This window comes from Macadamia integrifolia, unplaced genomic scaffold (assembly GCF_013358625.1).
Source record: "Macadamia integrifolia cultivar HAES 741 unplaced genomic scaffold, SCU_Mint_v3 scaffold108, whole genome shotgun sequence".
In the NCBI taxonomy this organism is placed as follows: Eukaryota; Viridiplantae; Streptophyta; class Magnoliopsida; order Proteales; family Proteaceae; genus Macadamia; species Macadamia integrifolia.
Window position 1 is genome coordinate 578,036 of NW_024868077.1, and position 14,838 is coordinate 592,873.

Sequence of the window (14,838 nt, forward strand, 5' to 3'; positions counted from 1 at the left end):
GTGCCTAACTCCTTTTTTGGTCCACTACTTTTGGATCAGTTTGAATTGAATCATATTTTTAATATGATTTCTAAACCCTAATCTAGATGGTAACTGTTTATTTATAAATTGACGATATTCTGATCATTATAACCGAGCTACCGGCAGCTATAATCAAGGCAAGTAGGGTAAAAAACCCTAATGCACAGATGGAAAGGAAGTGACCACTCATATGGAATTATGGATTCGTAATTGGGCTGAGTTAGGGTTTCAAACTGGTCACAGCAAACACGCCAAATGGGTGGTCCCTATGGTTCACACGTCCTTGTAGATTAAATTGATTCCTAATCATGTCTTTCCAATTAAGAGTTATCACTTTACATGAAACAGGGTTTCAAAAAATAGGAATCGGATCGGCCGATCCTAATTCCTCCCATCCTGGAGCAGCCGATTCACACTCCATCTCTATGGTTCAGGTGGAATCTGAATGATTCCAACCAATTCCTGACCCTGACTGATTTTGGCTGATTCAATACGAAATCAAATTGAAATCAGCCAGATCCAATTCAAATTTCGATTCCTCAACACCTTTTAGGGCATTGCAAGAGGTAGAACACAAAACTAATCAAACTCTGTTCTTATCCATATAATAACAAAAAAAAAAAAAATGCATAACTCAAGTTTCATTTAATTATATATTAATTTCATACTTTTTTCCCTAATATATATATATATACTTTTTTTTTAGAACACTTATAGACTACAGACTTGTAAACCTTTTCAAAGATCATTTGTTCACTGCCTAGATGATTTTATACTATGTACACAATGAGAACCTATTTGGCAAGCTAGCAATTTAAATTTTTGAATATCTTCTACGTGTCATTGCCAGCCATCAAGAGAACTGCTCCATTGCCCCATTGCTAACTTACCAGCATACATAAAAAGGATGCAAAGAGGAGACTCAGGGACCACGAGCACTGCTGAAACAGAAACAACCATGAGCTTGATCTTCAGGTATCATGCCTCCTCCCTTACTTGTATCAATGGCTTCTAACAACCTCACCACTTCGTTCATGTCCGGACGTTTTTCTGCATTTCCATCCCAGCATTTTCGCATGATATTTGCAAATGAACTTGGGCAACATCTAGGGATTTCTGGTCGTAAATTCTGTCAAAATACATCCAAAGTTTAACATTCAAGTGTAACCAATTTAGTAATGTGCATAGAAAAACAAAAATATGCACTCTACTATCACAAGTTTCAATTAGTTACAAGATCACCAGAAAACTGCACTGCAAGAATGGAATGAATGATAAAAATAAAGCAGGAAGAAAAGCATAACACTACATCTTCCAACGATTGAGATTAGAATAATCAGAGGTTGATAATGGATGGATCATTTTATTATAGGTTAACTTGTGCAGTAAGTAATTTAGAACAAATACAATTTTCTATTAAGTATCAATAACTAAAGAATGAACCAAATAAAATAAAATTATTGAATCACCAAACATGTCCTCATGGAGTTAGCATTAGCAATCCTTGTAGCTGAATACACAAATTAAACATATTATAGTAGCTAGCTTTTGCCACCAACATAAAACACTGAAGAATCCAATGGATTTAAAAAATGTAAAGATATACTACCTGTCGAACTACTGCAGATGAGACTTCAGTAAAACTAAGATCAGCATATGGCATATCACAGCAATATATTTCCCATAAGCATATGCCAAAGCTATAGACATCACATCTTCTATTGTAAGGTTTACCATCGAGTACCTACAAGGAGCAACTTGTAAGTAATCTTCAAGTACAAGTAACATGATTGCAATCGTTCCTATTTCAATTCATATCATGCTACTACACAACACATTTAATATTACAAATCATGACTCATGAGTACCTCTGGGGCCATATACCCAAGGGTACCTGTTTCACCAGTCATGTCCCTTGGATTTTGAGCTTCAACACGAGCAACACCAAAATCAGCGATTTTTAGATTTCTCTGAGCATCTAGCAACATATTTTCAGTCTTAACATCCCGATGTACAATCTTCTGAGAATGTAGATAGCTCAAACTGCAAATCAAACAAAAGACAACTCGACTTAACTTAGCCTTATCCTAATTGAATGAGGTCAGCAAATAGAAAATAGTCCCCAGTTATCATAAAACCAATTTGAAAGATTTCAAATTTACTTAAATGAAGCCAGCACTCACCCCCTAGAGAGGTCCAAAGCAATTTGGATCACAATTTTAAAGGCAAGTTTCTTTCGCCTATTTCTTATTAAAAATTGCTTTAGATTGCCTCCTGGAAGATACTCCACGACAACACAACATGCTCTGGAAGGAAGAGAATTATGACCATCGTTTGAAGAATTCTTTGAAGGAATCTTAAGATTCGAAGTTCCCATTGAAGCTCCAACAAACTGTAATAAGGAATATATAAGTTATGATTGGAGAATAGATTTTTCACCCCATAAAATGAACAAAAGTAACTGCTTATTGCACACTTTTGGGCCTTAAAATATTTGTATCCTTCTAGAAAGTAAAATAATAGAATGTTACCCTATATCAGGAAAGCAACAAGACTTATGTAATCAAACCAATCAAACATGGAAATTGGATCATGCTTATAGCTTACATAAATGTCACCTTTGTAACATTTTGATGATCAAGCTTATGCCACACAGCAATCTCTTGTAGAAATGTTGCTCGGAGACTAGCGATTTCAGTTGTTGTTGCAATATCATCCACTCCCCAATCCAATATCTTCACTATAATATAGAAAATAAGACCAAGTAGTTAGACCTTTTAATGCAATTTAAATATGAAGCAATAAGTAATCAATAAAGTGATAGTAGTTTAAGTTGCAAAGTGAAGGAAAATAATGGGGGAGGTAGAATACTCAGAAAGATCTATAATGCAAAAAAAATTCTTCTGAGAACCCTTAAAAGAAACAAAAATTATAGACATCTTTTATAAAGAAGGAATCTTATTATGAGCAGTGTTTCATAAGGGCCTGACCCAATCAACACATCATGACTTGGGTTAACTAGCTAACCCAGTTTTTGCTTCTATAACCTGAAAAACCTTAAAATGTTGAATCAGATAAATTAATTCACTATAATTATTGGCAATAATCACAATGATCATAAACCTTAGCATGGCTTATCTCCCTCCCCCTCTCCCTCTCCGTCTCTTGGGGGAATGCGCCAAGGTGGTAACCAATAGAGAAAGAATCAAAGTATTTTTTTCTTAAACCTCATGTTGGCTAAAGGAAAGCCTTAAAATGCTCTCATCTATAGTGTTCAGACGGAAAAGAAAGGAGGTTTAGACATGTGAGGTCCTTCTTGCTAGAAATCTTAACTATTGCTCTCAAAGTTTAGTGCTTCAAGCTTTATTTACAATCTACCATAAATAACATCAAACACCCTAGTATAGTGATAAATCCAAGAATTTAATGATAATAATATTTCTCACTTTGAAACATGCCACATGTAAAAACAATTTGTCATCTAAAAAGATGAAAAGAAAAGGCAAGGCCTGAAACAACCATACACCAATTGCTAGCCTTCTAATACTTGCCCAATGTGTTGAAACTTATGGAAGAACAATTACAAGTTAGCAATTAAAACAACTACCTATAAACAATGAAAAGAAACAAAAAGAGACTTTCCTAGTAGCCTATAATAGTTCGAAGTGGATCATGTTTTCTTGCATTTAGATCTTGGTTGTATCTTGAATACATGTGAGATTGGTAATGGAGGCCTGACAGCTACTGTTTGCATTTTAAAAAGTGTTGGGTTCGCATTTTAAAAAATGTTGGGTGTGCTTCTTGATTTACTTCTTACCCTCAAGTTCGTTTTCCTTTATTTTCAGCATCCAACAATAGGTTTCAATTGATACAATCTACATTCACCATGAAGATGGGACAAGTATCAGTAAACGAATTTTTTTTTTTAATGATAGAAGGGAAAGATGAATTTGAAGGTAAATAATATGTCTGACATAAAGTATGTTCTTTTCTTAATATCATAATTTCCCCACAACAAACTTATGTGCTCTCTATTTGAGATTCTTTTCAATTTTCCTTTTAAAAGGATATTTATTTTGAAAAAGGCTTTGGGTTCTTGAATTCTTATGCATTCATTTATAGAAGTTATATAGGTAACATAAATTTGGTAGTTAGAAATGCCAAAGAAATTAATCTTTAATGAACATATTTTACAAGAAGAAAATTAAATGATGAAGAGTTGTTCAAAGTAAAACAAGCAATTCATAATGTAATGCAGTAAATGAAAGGCAATTCTGAGAAGGGATGATGCAGTATTGAAGACACACCACAGGAGAAGGACCAAGGAAGGACAGCCTAGTGTGGCCTACTTTTTAGTTATTGTTCAGTTCTTTTTATTTAATGTTTTAGTTGTTTTTGGTTCAGTCTGGTTGAGTTATGTTGGGTCAATTTAATTTATGTCGTTTCTCTTACTTTTTTAATCTTGTTAAGTCAAGATATTAATCTATAAGAGAGTTGTAATGGGATTCAAACTAGGGGTTTCCTAGTTAAGAGTCTACTTGGCCTCTTAATGGCCTTATAAATAAAGAGGGGGCTCAACATACCCCATGGTTTTGTTTTTTAAAAAGTTAAGCTGCTGCTGCTGTTCTCTTCCATGCGTGAAGGTCTTCCTTGTGTTTGATCCTTCTGCGTGAGAAGCCCAGCGGCCCCACTCTTCTCCATGTTCTTCTCTTTCTTTCATCCTTCTTCCCCTCCATTAATCAAGTAAAACTTGTTTTTCTGCAATCTCTTATGTTTTGTATAAGAATTCTCATGCAAGTGTTTTTTTTTTTTTTTTTTTTTTAAACTCAAATTACTGTTGGGATATCTGACCATCAGATCATCCTCGACTTTTGGGAAGTTGTTCTTATGCGTAAAGGAAACTTTCAACCATGACTAGAAACCTATCAGACTATATTTAATTTCCCTATTCTGCCCTTTGATTTTCAGATTGGACTCCCTTCACTCTCATCTGTGAAATCGAGTGACTAATTCTGTTGGTTAATATTTCTGAGATTTATGTCATAAGATCAGAATCGATTTTTTTTTTTTTTTTGTGGGGAGGTGGGGAGAACACCCTTAAAAAAAGATAAACACCATAAATGCTCAGGCCACAACCGCAGCATGAAATTATGACAAAGTGATCTGCAAAAGAAGGTCCAAGAGACAAATTCATCCAATTGAAAGTGAAATACAGCTCCTCAGAAAGGCAAGACTACATTCTGCCATACCTGTAGTTAAAAAATCCATATTCATTATATCAACCATAAAGCAGAAACATACCCCCCTTGTTCTCAAATACATTTAGCTTGGAATCATTGAAAAGGATGACTTATGCTGTGCATATTTCACCAATAACTGAAATTTTCCATTGGAAAATTGGTTTGATATTTGACAAAGTGAAATTATTGCATATCTAAAATAACCTTTAGAAACTTAAGATGCCAAAAATGCATTAGATCCTAGGATAAAAACCTGATGATGCTGTGAGGATGTTTTATAAACTTCTTACTAAGAGTGGAAGCATATAAATGATATTTTAAATCTGGCCTATCGTAAAATAGCTACGATACATACATTTAGATGACCAAACTGCCCTCCTAAAATACCTAAATCAAAAGATTAACTAAAAGTATTTACAGAACAAAAGCTCACAGAGAAGTAGCAAACCCATGCTAAATACTAACTAAAACAATTAATATTTAAAAAAAAAATTATGATAACAGGTACCTTTCTAAAAGGGCCATTACCCAATGTTTGTCCCACCTAAGCAAGTTTTTGGATACAGTCCTAACCTTTGGCCATTTTTTGAACAACATGGCCACTCTCAATAATGCAGATCGATCAAAGGATAGCTAGTGGTGGGTTTTCTTTAAAGATAGAAGGAAAGAGACTGGTAACAATGGAGCCGCAATGATAAGGAAGAAAGGAAATCACAAGGATGAGGGGAAGGGAGAAGTCGTGGGGGACAAAGAGAGGCAACAGCCTCAGTATAAACTAAATCAAATTAATTTTTCATTGTAAAATTACATACATTCGTGTTGTCATAAAGGCCAAATAGATTGACTTTAGGACTTCTAAACCAAATAAACAACTATCCCTTCAAGTTACTTGAGCAAAAACTAACTTAAACTGATCAAATATCGATATAGATGACTCCCAAACAACAAAAACTATTGATTAATAATAAAATATAAAATATTTAACTAAAAAAGACTCAATCTGGATTAAACTAACTTAATAGCATATGGGACCCACAAAATATTATATATACTTCCTCACAAGACAAAATTAAGACCCCAAATATGGACTTATAAGAGGTCTATTATATCAATAACCCCCAAGAAGAAGAAGAAAAAGAAACCATGAGCCAAAATAAAATCTTCGGAGGTGGCAGCCTAAACCTTTTACCATTACTCCAAGCAACACCCCTTTCTAATATAATCCAGTTGATTCTAAAATTCAAAAAGAATAATAAAACTTTTAAATCCTAAACACATTTCAAATACATAAACATAATGGTCCATTTCAGACAGCATAGGGACTTAGAGGTCTCAGGTTTGAGTCGGGAAACAACCTCTCCGAGAAGCGGGGTAAAGTTGTGTACATTATGACTCTCCCAAACCTTGCAGACGGCAAGAGCCTCGTGCATTGGGTACAACACTTTTAGAAGATTCTAAACATAGTTTTAATAAATTTTATACAATAGCGCCTTAGTAAATAACTTAATTTCTTTACTACAACATAAAATTGACATTCTAAACATTTTTTTTTAAGGGTGGGGTGGGATGGAGAAATAGTGTTCAATATTGGGTGAATTGGCACCTTAGGGAAAGGAAAGCATCATCTAATTTCCACCATCAAATGGTTCATTTAAATGGTATCATCCAAATGAAAATAAAATGAACTTCCAGGAACTTAAATTAGGAAACTTGGAGAGTAACCTGTAGAAGACAAACCAGAGATCAAATAGAGCCCTAATGTTGTTCAATCCTCTATCCTAGGGTGACAAACAAAACCCCAAAAAGGGTTTGTTGATCATGCTTCAAACTTCGGAGATGTGGCCACTTCATGGAGCTTCAAACCCCTAATCTGGCTTGATGAAATCGATGCTGGTCTTCGACAGATCTTCACTTTTACTCCAAACAAATTTGGTTGTCTCTGATAACAGCCTTAACAACCTCTCAATTGACCAACTAAATAACACAAAACAAAAAGGGAAAGGTAGAAGGGAAAAGTAACAAATCAATAGAGGGTTGGAGGGGAGAAGAAAGTGGTTGGGTATGGTATTTCACCCCTAATTTAGACATCTCACAGTCTCAAATATTAGACATCTCACCATCTCAAATAACAGCTTTCTCAACCAAACAGTTAACACTCAAATATCTTAATTCAACTTGTCTTTTTTATTCGATCGATGATTTCTTTATAGGCTTAAAAATTAATTACAAAGTTGAGTGCTAAAAAAAAAAACTCCTAATTTAGAAACGTACTACTTTGTCTACCAAAAAACAATAAAATGAAACTACTATGTAACTAACTAACAAACTAATTACTCAACAAGACAAAAAGGAAACAACAATAAAAAAATGAAACTAACTAATCCTAAACTACTTGCATAGTTCCATGGCTGTTGAACTCATCCCTAGAAACTTCATTCTTCAACATTAAGGGATAGTTGGAGGGTAATCTAGAAGATTCTTTTAACAGAAATACTGGAGACACAGCTGGCTTGTCGATGGACCATGATCTGGTAGCTCTCTTCTTCGCACCCCTCTATTCTTGGCAGCCCTATCTACATCACACTTTAGTAAGGTTGAAACCAAAGTACTTCCAAAGGCCTAAGGTTTTCAATCTTGATGAAATGATAATAAAAAGATTCACAACATTCTTCAAATAAATTGACCACAATAATGTAAAAAAACTAAAGTCAACAAATGGAACTCTTATACAACAAGAAGATCCTGATTCAGATCGGCTAATTTAGCACAATGAGAATTACATTTATCCTTGCTTAGTTCTTAGTTTCCTCCCATATCCCAATCTTTACCAAAGCGATAATGTCAGCCACATCCACAGAACTTTGCCGTATCTACTCATAATCGGGGATTTGTAGGTAATTTCATGTTTGTAGAGATTGAATAATTTTAGGTGCAGAATTTCATAATATATATAGAGTGTTAAGTAATACCGTGGTATTCATAAATGTTTTTCATGTAGATGGAGTGACGATTCATTAGTTTTACATGTACACTCATGTACTATGTGATGAAACTAGATAAATGTGAATTTGTGTCTCATACTCGAGCCAAGTGAATGTGCGATGAAAGTGAGCCATTTATTTCTTCCACATAGAGCATTGATGTGGTAGTTTCTAACTGTTGGATATCTATGGAATAATCTCGATATGCCACCTGTTGATTTTCATTCTCAAATTCAATCAATCATTCTCCCATGTACGTTCGTATACCTTTTTATTTGTCAATCATCCAAATATTGGCATGGCTACCCTCTTGTACATTACCATGGGCTGGGTAAAAAACAAAGTAAGCCATTGTTTGACCACTACAATTGAACATTCTCACATAGAACACATGACATCTCATACATTTAAGCAAGCAAACTAAGACAGATTTCAGCCTCAGATTTCATATACCAATGTACCAAGGAAGCAGTTAACAGATAACAAATATATATGCAGTTTCTTGATCCAAGAAAGTAATTGCCAACCACGATGCTGAATTTATGAGTAGCAGCAGAAACACACTGCCAACACAGATTTGCGTAGTAATAAATCTAACAAAAAAATAATGATAAGAAAAAAGGTGGAGCATATAAATTCTAGTACCCAGAAATCAAATTCATCATCTTCTAAAATATTATAGTCCAAATGAAATAAATAGAATTTAGAGGTAAATGAAGAAAAGAGTAATTACCAGCAACATCCAGACCATCATAGATGCCTCGGTAGACAGTACCATAAGTCCCACGAGCAACAACATATCTTAAGTCCAATTTAGATAAATCAATCTCCCACTCCTCCTGTGGCTTCGGCGCCCGCTTGTCCCTCGACCACACCCTGCTAAGGTGCTTCTCCAACTGTAAATCCAAGCTCTTCAAATCTATCTTGTCAGCTCTGAAAAATACATCTTTGCTACTAATATTTCCAACACCAGTTACTTTCGAACCTAGGCCCCCCTCCTGAACCTTGACCTTGTCAGCTGTCTCAACCCTTCCATCTTCACCCATGATCCTCAAATCCACCGTTACGAATTCTAACTGAAATATAAGAAACCGAAAAAAAGAAAGAAACAAAGCACAAAGAAAAATCACAATTACCAGAGAACAACTTTCAAAGGAGAAAAAAAGAAGGAACCTTTATCAACTGCAACCAAACTGACGAAATCCAATCCAATCCAATTACAAATAGTCCTTCATCCTAGAACGACCAGATTGACAGAAAATTTGAAAAGAAATTCTCTGTTATCCGAATCAAATTCGTACAAACACCCAGCAAAGCTAACATCCCAATCAGTGAATTAAAGATATGAAAAAAAAAAAAAATCTATTATAATTTCAAAATTTTCCCTTAAATTCTAAGTAAGAAACTTGCTACAAAACCTTTCACGCCCAGTGATTTAAACCAAGACAAGAAGAACCCTAATATCCAAATCCCAGTTCGAGTTTCAAAACCCTCAAATATCGGCCAAGCAACCACAAAATAGTAAACAAAAACGAGCCAGGAAGATCAAAGCAGCGGGGAAAACAAAGGAGGGGGGGAAATAATTCGATCCAATAAATCTCAAAACATGTCGATCCTAATTACCACTCACAATATTGAATCATTTTTAAATACTGACAAATAAGCAAACAAGGACCACCCACCCCCCAAAAAAAACCAAAAACTTGACCTTTAGCAGCAGCCCCAGACCCTGACTTACTACTCACCACCAACTACTTATATTTTCTACCTAAAAAACAAAAAGAAAAATCAAGACTGCAGAAAAGCGACCTAATCCCTCCACTAAACGGTAATAACCCAAGGGAGACAAAAGGGAATAATCTGAAAATTAATTGAAATTTTTTAAAATTCCCACATCCTATGCCAATTAAAGCCAGACAAAAATTCTCCAAAACCCAGATACTCTAGATACCCAATCCCCAACAAAATCAAAAGAATGGAGAAATTGTTCACGAGAAGAAAGGATAGTAATCCAGATGAAGTATATATATATATATATATATATATGTAGAGAGAGAGAGAGAGAGAGGTGGACGGATAACTAAACCTCGAGCGTAATAGTAGCGAGATTAAAGACGAAGTCCCAGAAGCCATGACATCATGGTTGACATCAGCAGCTCAATCGATTGTTGCCCTTTGTGGAAGATGCTTAAAGAAAGGGCAAAAAAAAAAAAAAAGGCAATGGAAGAAGAAGGGAAAAAAAAAGGAGGCAGAGGAGGAGCAGGAGGAGATGGAGGCGGAGCAGAGATTGTCCATAGAGAGAGAGAGAGAGAGAGAGGGAGAGAGAGAGAAAAGCGCGGGTAAAACTAAAATAAGATCTTGACTGGTTCAAAATCCCCAGCAAGGATTTAGACCAGACAGAACTGAAACTGTTCTTCCCTCTCTGTTTTCTTTTTCTTTTTTTTTTTTTGAATTATTAAAGTGCCCTTCTTTGTGTTTATATCTATATATATGTTAGTTAAAACTAGGGGTTTCAATTCCTAAATCGAACTGGTAAAATCGGTCAGATTAAACCGATAACAACATGGATCGAATCAAACTGAAGCCTTATTGGTTCGGTTTGGTTTGGAGTATTGCAACCCCAAAACCAAATCGAATCGCACCGGAAACCTGATAAACCCGAAACCAAACCGAAACAGGCTCAAAACCTGGACCGAAACTGAAACCAAACCGGTAAGAAATCGAAACACTCCAAAATTCATTAAAAAAATCAAAATTTGCATAGTTTTGTATACATTTGTATGGAAATTCGAATCCAAACTAAACCAAAAATCAAAACCAACCCGATTACAAATCGATTTAAGAAACTGAAGACAAACCGAAACCAAACCGCACGAAACCGAAACCAAAACCGGAATTTCCTTATTAGTTCGGTTTCGATTTCAACTTTTCCATACCAAAACCGACTCAATCCGGACCAAAACCGAGCCAGACCGACTGATTGACACCCCTAGTTAAAACTATTACTAAAGGGATAATCTGGATGACATCTCAATATATGTTTATAGGAGATTTGATTTTCTTTCCATTTTCTATTGTCTTATTTCTATAAAAAAACAAAAATTAGGTCAAAGTATTGTTTAAAATTATTTTAAATATGTGTTTATCATTACGTCACTGTTTTACATATTTTTCAAATACACAATACACATGTGAGATAAAATAATTTTATCTTACTAAAACATGTATTATATTAATAAAATAAAATAATTACAAATTATTTGATGCCTTAATGGGATGTTAATAAGAAAATTCCATTAATAAGTTCAAAAAATTTTGGCATGGAAATCATGCCAAGGATGATGTGCTACCCTTATAACGGTTTTGTCCTATCATCTTTGGCAGCTCAATTTGATGATAAATGAGCCCCAAATAAGTTAAATTTCAGTCAAAATTATGACTTTGATGTGACATAATGGTAGTTAAAAGATGTGTTGAAAACCAATAAACAAATCTAGTACAAGATGAACCATACGATTGAATTAAGACTCTTGATATACCTAATAATTTAGATAGGCCCCATGACTCATATATGGATTACTCAGTTTTAGTAAAACTATGCTTTGCTGTTGTAAGTTATTATTATTTAATCGAACATTTTACCAATCCACACTGGTTTGTATTCTGGACAGCTTAAATTGAAGGAAAAAAATAACACTAATATATAAAATCTTCTTAAAGTTTATGAACTGTACTGCTTTCCTATCTTTTTCCTATATTTGAAATACAACTCTCTCTAATAAGTTCAGAAGATTTAAAGTTTGCATGAATAAAAAACAATGAGATTTTGATAATTTTTAATTATTTACAAATATGCTGTCTTTTCTTTTGGTAAATCTACAAATATGTTGTTAAATTATAATATTTTCGCCTGCCCATATAGTAAGTATGATCACTAATCTTTATCAAACAACTAATAACCTGATTTCTATTTTAATTAATATGGAGGCTAATACCCATCTAATTATGGTTTAATATATTTGATTCTAATATTTGTTCAAAAATATTGTGTTCTACATCTTTTAAGTCAATCAGCTGAAAACATAACCATGGCATTTGGTCATCAGATAACATAAATTTGAAAGAAATAAATAGTTTAGGAAATTTGAGATACTCTAAAATGCTAACATCAAAAAGATATATAACCAAATTTCTATATTATATGAAACATGCATTAACACGAAGTCAAAAAAAAAAAAAAAAAAAAAAAAAACAGCCTAATGTAGTATCTCACAAAATTATTTAACATCTATGATTTCTTAATTTTTTATTAAAATTAAATAAATAACTGTTTACAAGTCAATAGGTTAAAGTTGTATTTAATATACTCATTTAGGTCAAGAAAGACTAGACAATTTTGCTGGTGGTAGTCAATAAGAATGATTTATATTCCCAATATAATATTTGAGAAATGGCATAAGTGGGTTTCTTAAGCAAAAAGCTAAAAACTAAAAAAAGGTAGAAAGGGGATGAAATTAGTTGTCTTAAATGGTGAATTGTGGGAAGCTATCAGTCTCAAGGCTTGAATCAGCCGCCTCCTCATTGGATCCCTCCTCAACAGGAAAGGTGCAAGATTAATTGTGGTATGTCATTCGATCATGTCTCTGATTAAGGAGACTTTGAGGTGATTGCAAAGCATTCTTCAGGAAAGCTAGGCATTTGTGATCTCATATTCAATTTCTTTTGGTGCAGTTGGTACAAGTAAAGCATCGGCAATTCGTGTAGGGCTTGAACGATCTCTCCAAGTTCCACTTTCTCACATTTTGATAGAGTCATATTACAGTGACGTTATCAACTTCATCAACAATCCTTTCCAAGCCATGCATTTTGATTTGCATCCAACAATTCAAGATATCAGATATTTTTCATCTCAGTTTACTGTATGTGAGTTTCTCTTTATTCTTAGGGAGCCTAATGTTGTAACCCATTCCTTAGCAAGGCAGGCCATGTCCATGAGTGTTGAGACAATTTGGCCAAATGCCATTTGGCAATTAGCAAAGGCCGGTGCTGGTGTGGTGTGGTGTTAATTTAGCATTAAGAGGTATAGGAAAAATCAGGGTCGTTGATTTGAGATAATCTAAATCCAAGAATAGAAAAAGAAAATTATCAAAACTGTCCGATGATCTGATCTTCCAAACTTCTCAAGTCCCGTACAACCCGTACTCACAAGAGAAAAACCAAACCAGGAATGTGAGAAAATAACTCGAAACGAGAAAAAGATAGCTTTTACGTGCGGGCTTTTCTATTAACCGTCCGACTGGTATCATGGGAAAGCCTCTGAAACCAATCTAACGGTTGAATACCATATCACGTCCGCACGGTTTGAAATGGAGCGGCTCTACCACGATACAAGGGTCAACTGGGTCAACTGAAGTGATCCACCGTCCACGTATTTTGTCTTTGGAGTTGAAATAGCGATGGGAGCAGACTTTGACAAATACGTTTTGGCCTTACGCTCTACCACGTAGAGTTGTCTCTATTGGCTAATAGTCTGATACCCAAACTTGTCTCAACATATTCAGTGTGAAACACTTTTGATGTTATGGAGTTTCAAACTTCAAACTCCCCCGTTTGGAAGGTTTCATGGTATGCATTGACTTTCACGTAAGGGCATGAATGAACATGGATGAAATTTTTTATTTAATTAATTAGATGGGATAGTAATTTTATGTGTGTTTGTGTCTGAATGTAAGGGTCACTATTTATATCATTCGGCTATATTTTTTTTCAAAATATTGATGTAGAGGAGATTTCGGAGGAGTTCTCAGAACACATAATCTAACCGAAGATATTAATTGATTTTGCTGAATTTTCAGCATTTTCGATAATATTGTTAAAACCCTATCTTTTTATTTGACTAGTGTATCGGGAGTCGTACGACTCGTACCCCTAATTCAAAAATGGTAGCCAATGCTTTAGAGGGGAATAAAAGCCCAACAAACAAAGAGATTCGCCCAATTCATCCGTTTGGGTCCTCAATGGAGCTTACGAAGTTTGGTCACACAAATGAGGGTTTTTCTAGTTTTCCTATTGTGTTTACGTTTTTATCCTAGTTACATGTTCTTACGTTTTTGCCCTTCCTTAAAAGTGACCTAAGTAGAAAAAGTCTCTTTGGAACTTCTCTAAAGTATCTTCGGATTTTAATCAAAGAAGTTGTTTTCACTTTTCTTTTTCTCTGAATTAGGGTTCAATTACTTCGTGGATTCAAGGGTTTGTCCGTATTAAAATGATATCTAACTCATTGCACTTTCAACTATATCAAGTATTATATCCATTCTATCGATCAATATGCATAAATATTGTTAGATATGTATTTTTTTTTGGTAGGATAAATATTGTTAGATACACAACATAACAAGAAAAATCATGTAAAAAGGAAACCTTGTTGCTTCTACTTGTGTTATTTTTTACCCCTGGAAAAATATATAGTTAAGGACCTTTAAGGTTATAGTGATGAAACTTTTGGTATGTTGGGATATATCGAGTCGAGTCAATAACTTGTACCCACGAAGAGAGGTGAGGCTAGTGAGGTATTCTTCATTTTCTTTTTTTTTTTC

General features: G+C 34.4%; 1 protein-coding gene across 3 annotated transcripts; it reads right to left on the bottom strand.

Annotated features, from left to right (window-relative positions):
* Positions 1-559: 559 nt before the first annotated feature.
* LOC122062630 (serine/threonine-protein kinase STY13) lies at positions 560-10,631 on the bottom strand. 3 transcript variants are annotated; one of them, XM_042626279.1, is made up of 7 exons: positions 10,329-10,631; positions 8,976-9,318; positions 2,640-2,761; positions 2,205-2,413; positions 1,890-2,064; positions 1,631-1,765; positions 560-1,150 (listed from the first exon to the last, which is right to left on the bottom strand). In XM_042626279.1, exons 2-7 carry the CDS (start codon positions 9,286-9,288, stop codon positions 944-946), a joined length of 1,161 nt encoding a protein of 386 aa, XP_042482213.1. In that variant the 5' UTR covers positions 9,289-9,318; positions 10,329-10,631; the 3' UTR covers positions 560-943. The 3 variants fall into 3 exon arrangements, with proteins under 3 accessions (XP_042482213.1, XP_042482214.1, XP_042482212.1); XM_042626280.1 differs by lacking the exon at positions 10,329-10,631 and adding an exon at positions 9,661-10,260; XM_042626278.1 differs by lacking the exon at positions 10,329-10,631 and having other exon boundaries at positions 8,976-10,259.
* Positions 10,632-14,838: the final 4,207 nt, after the last annotated feature.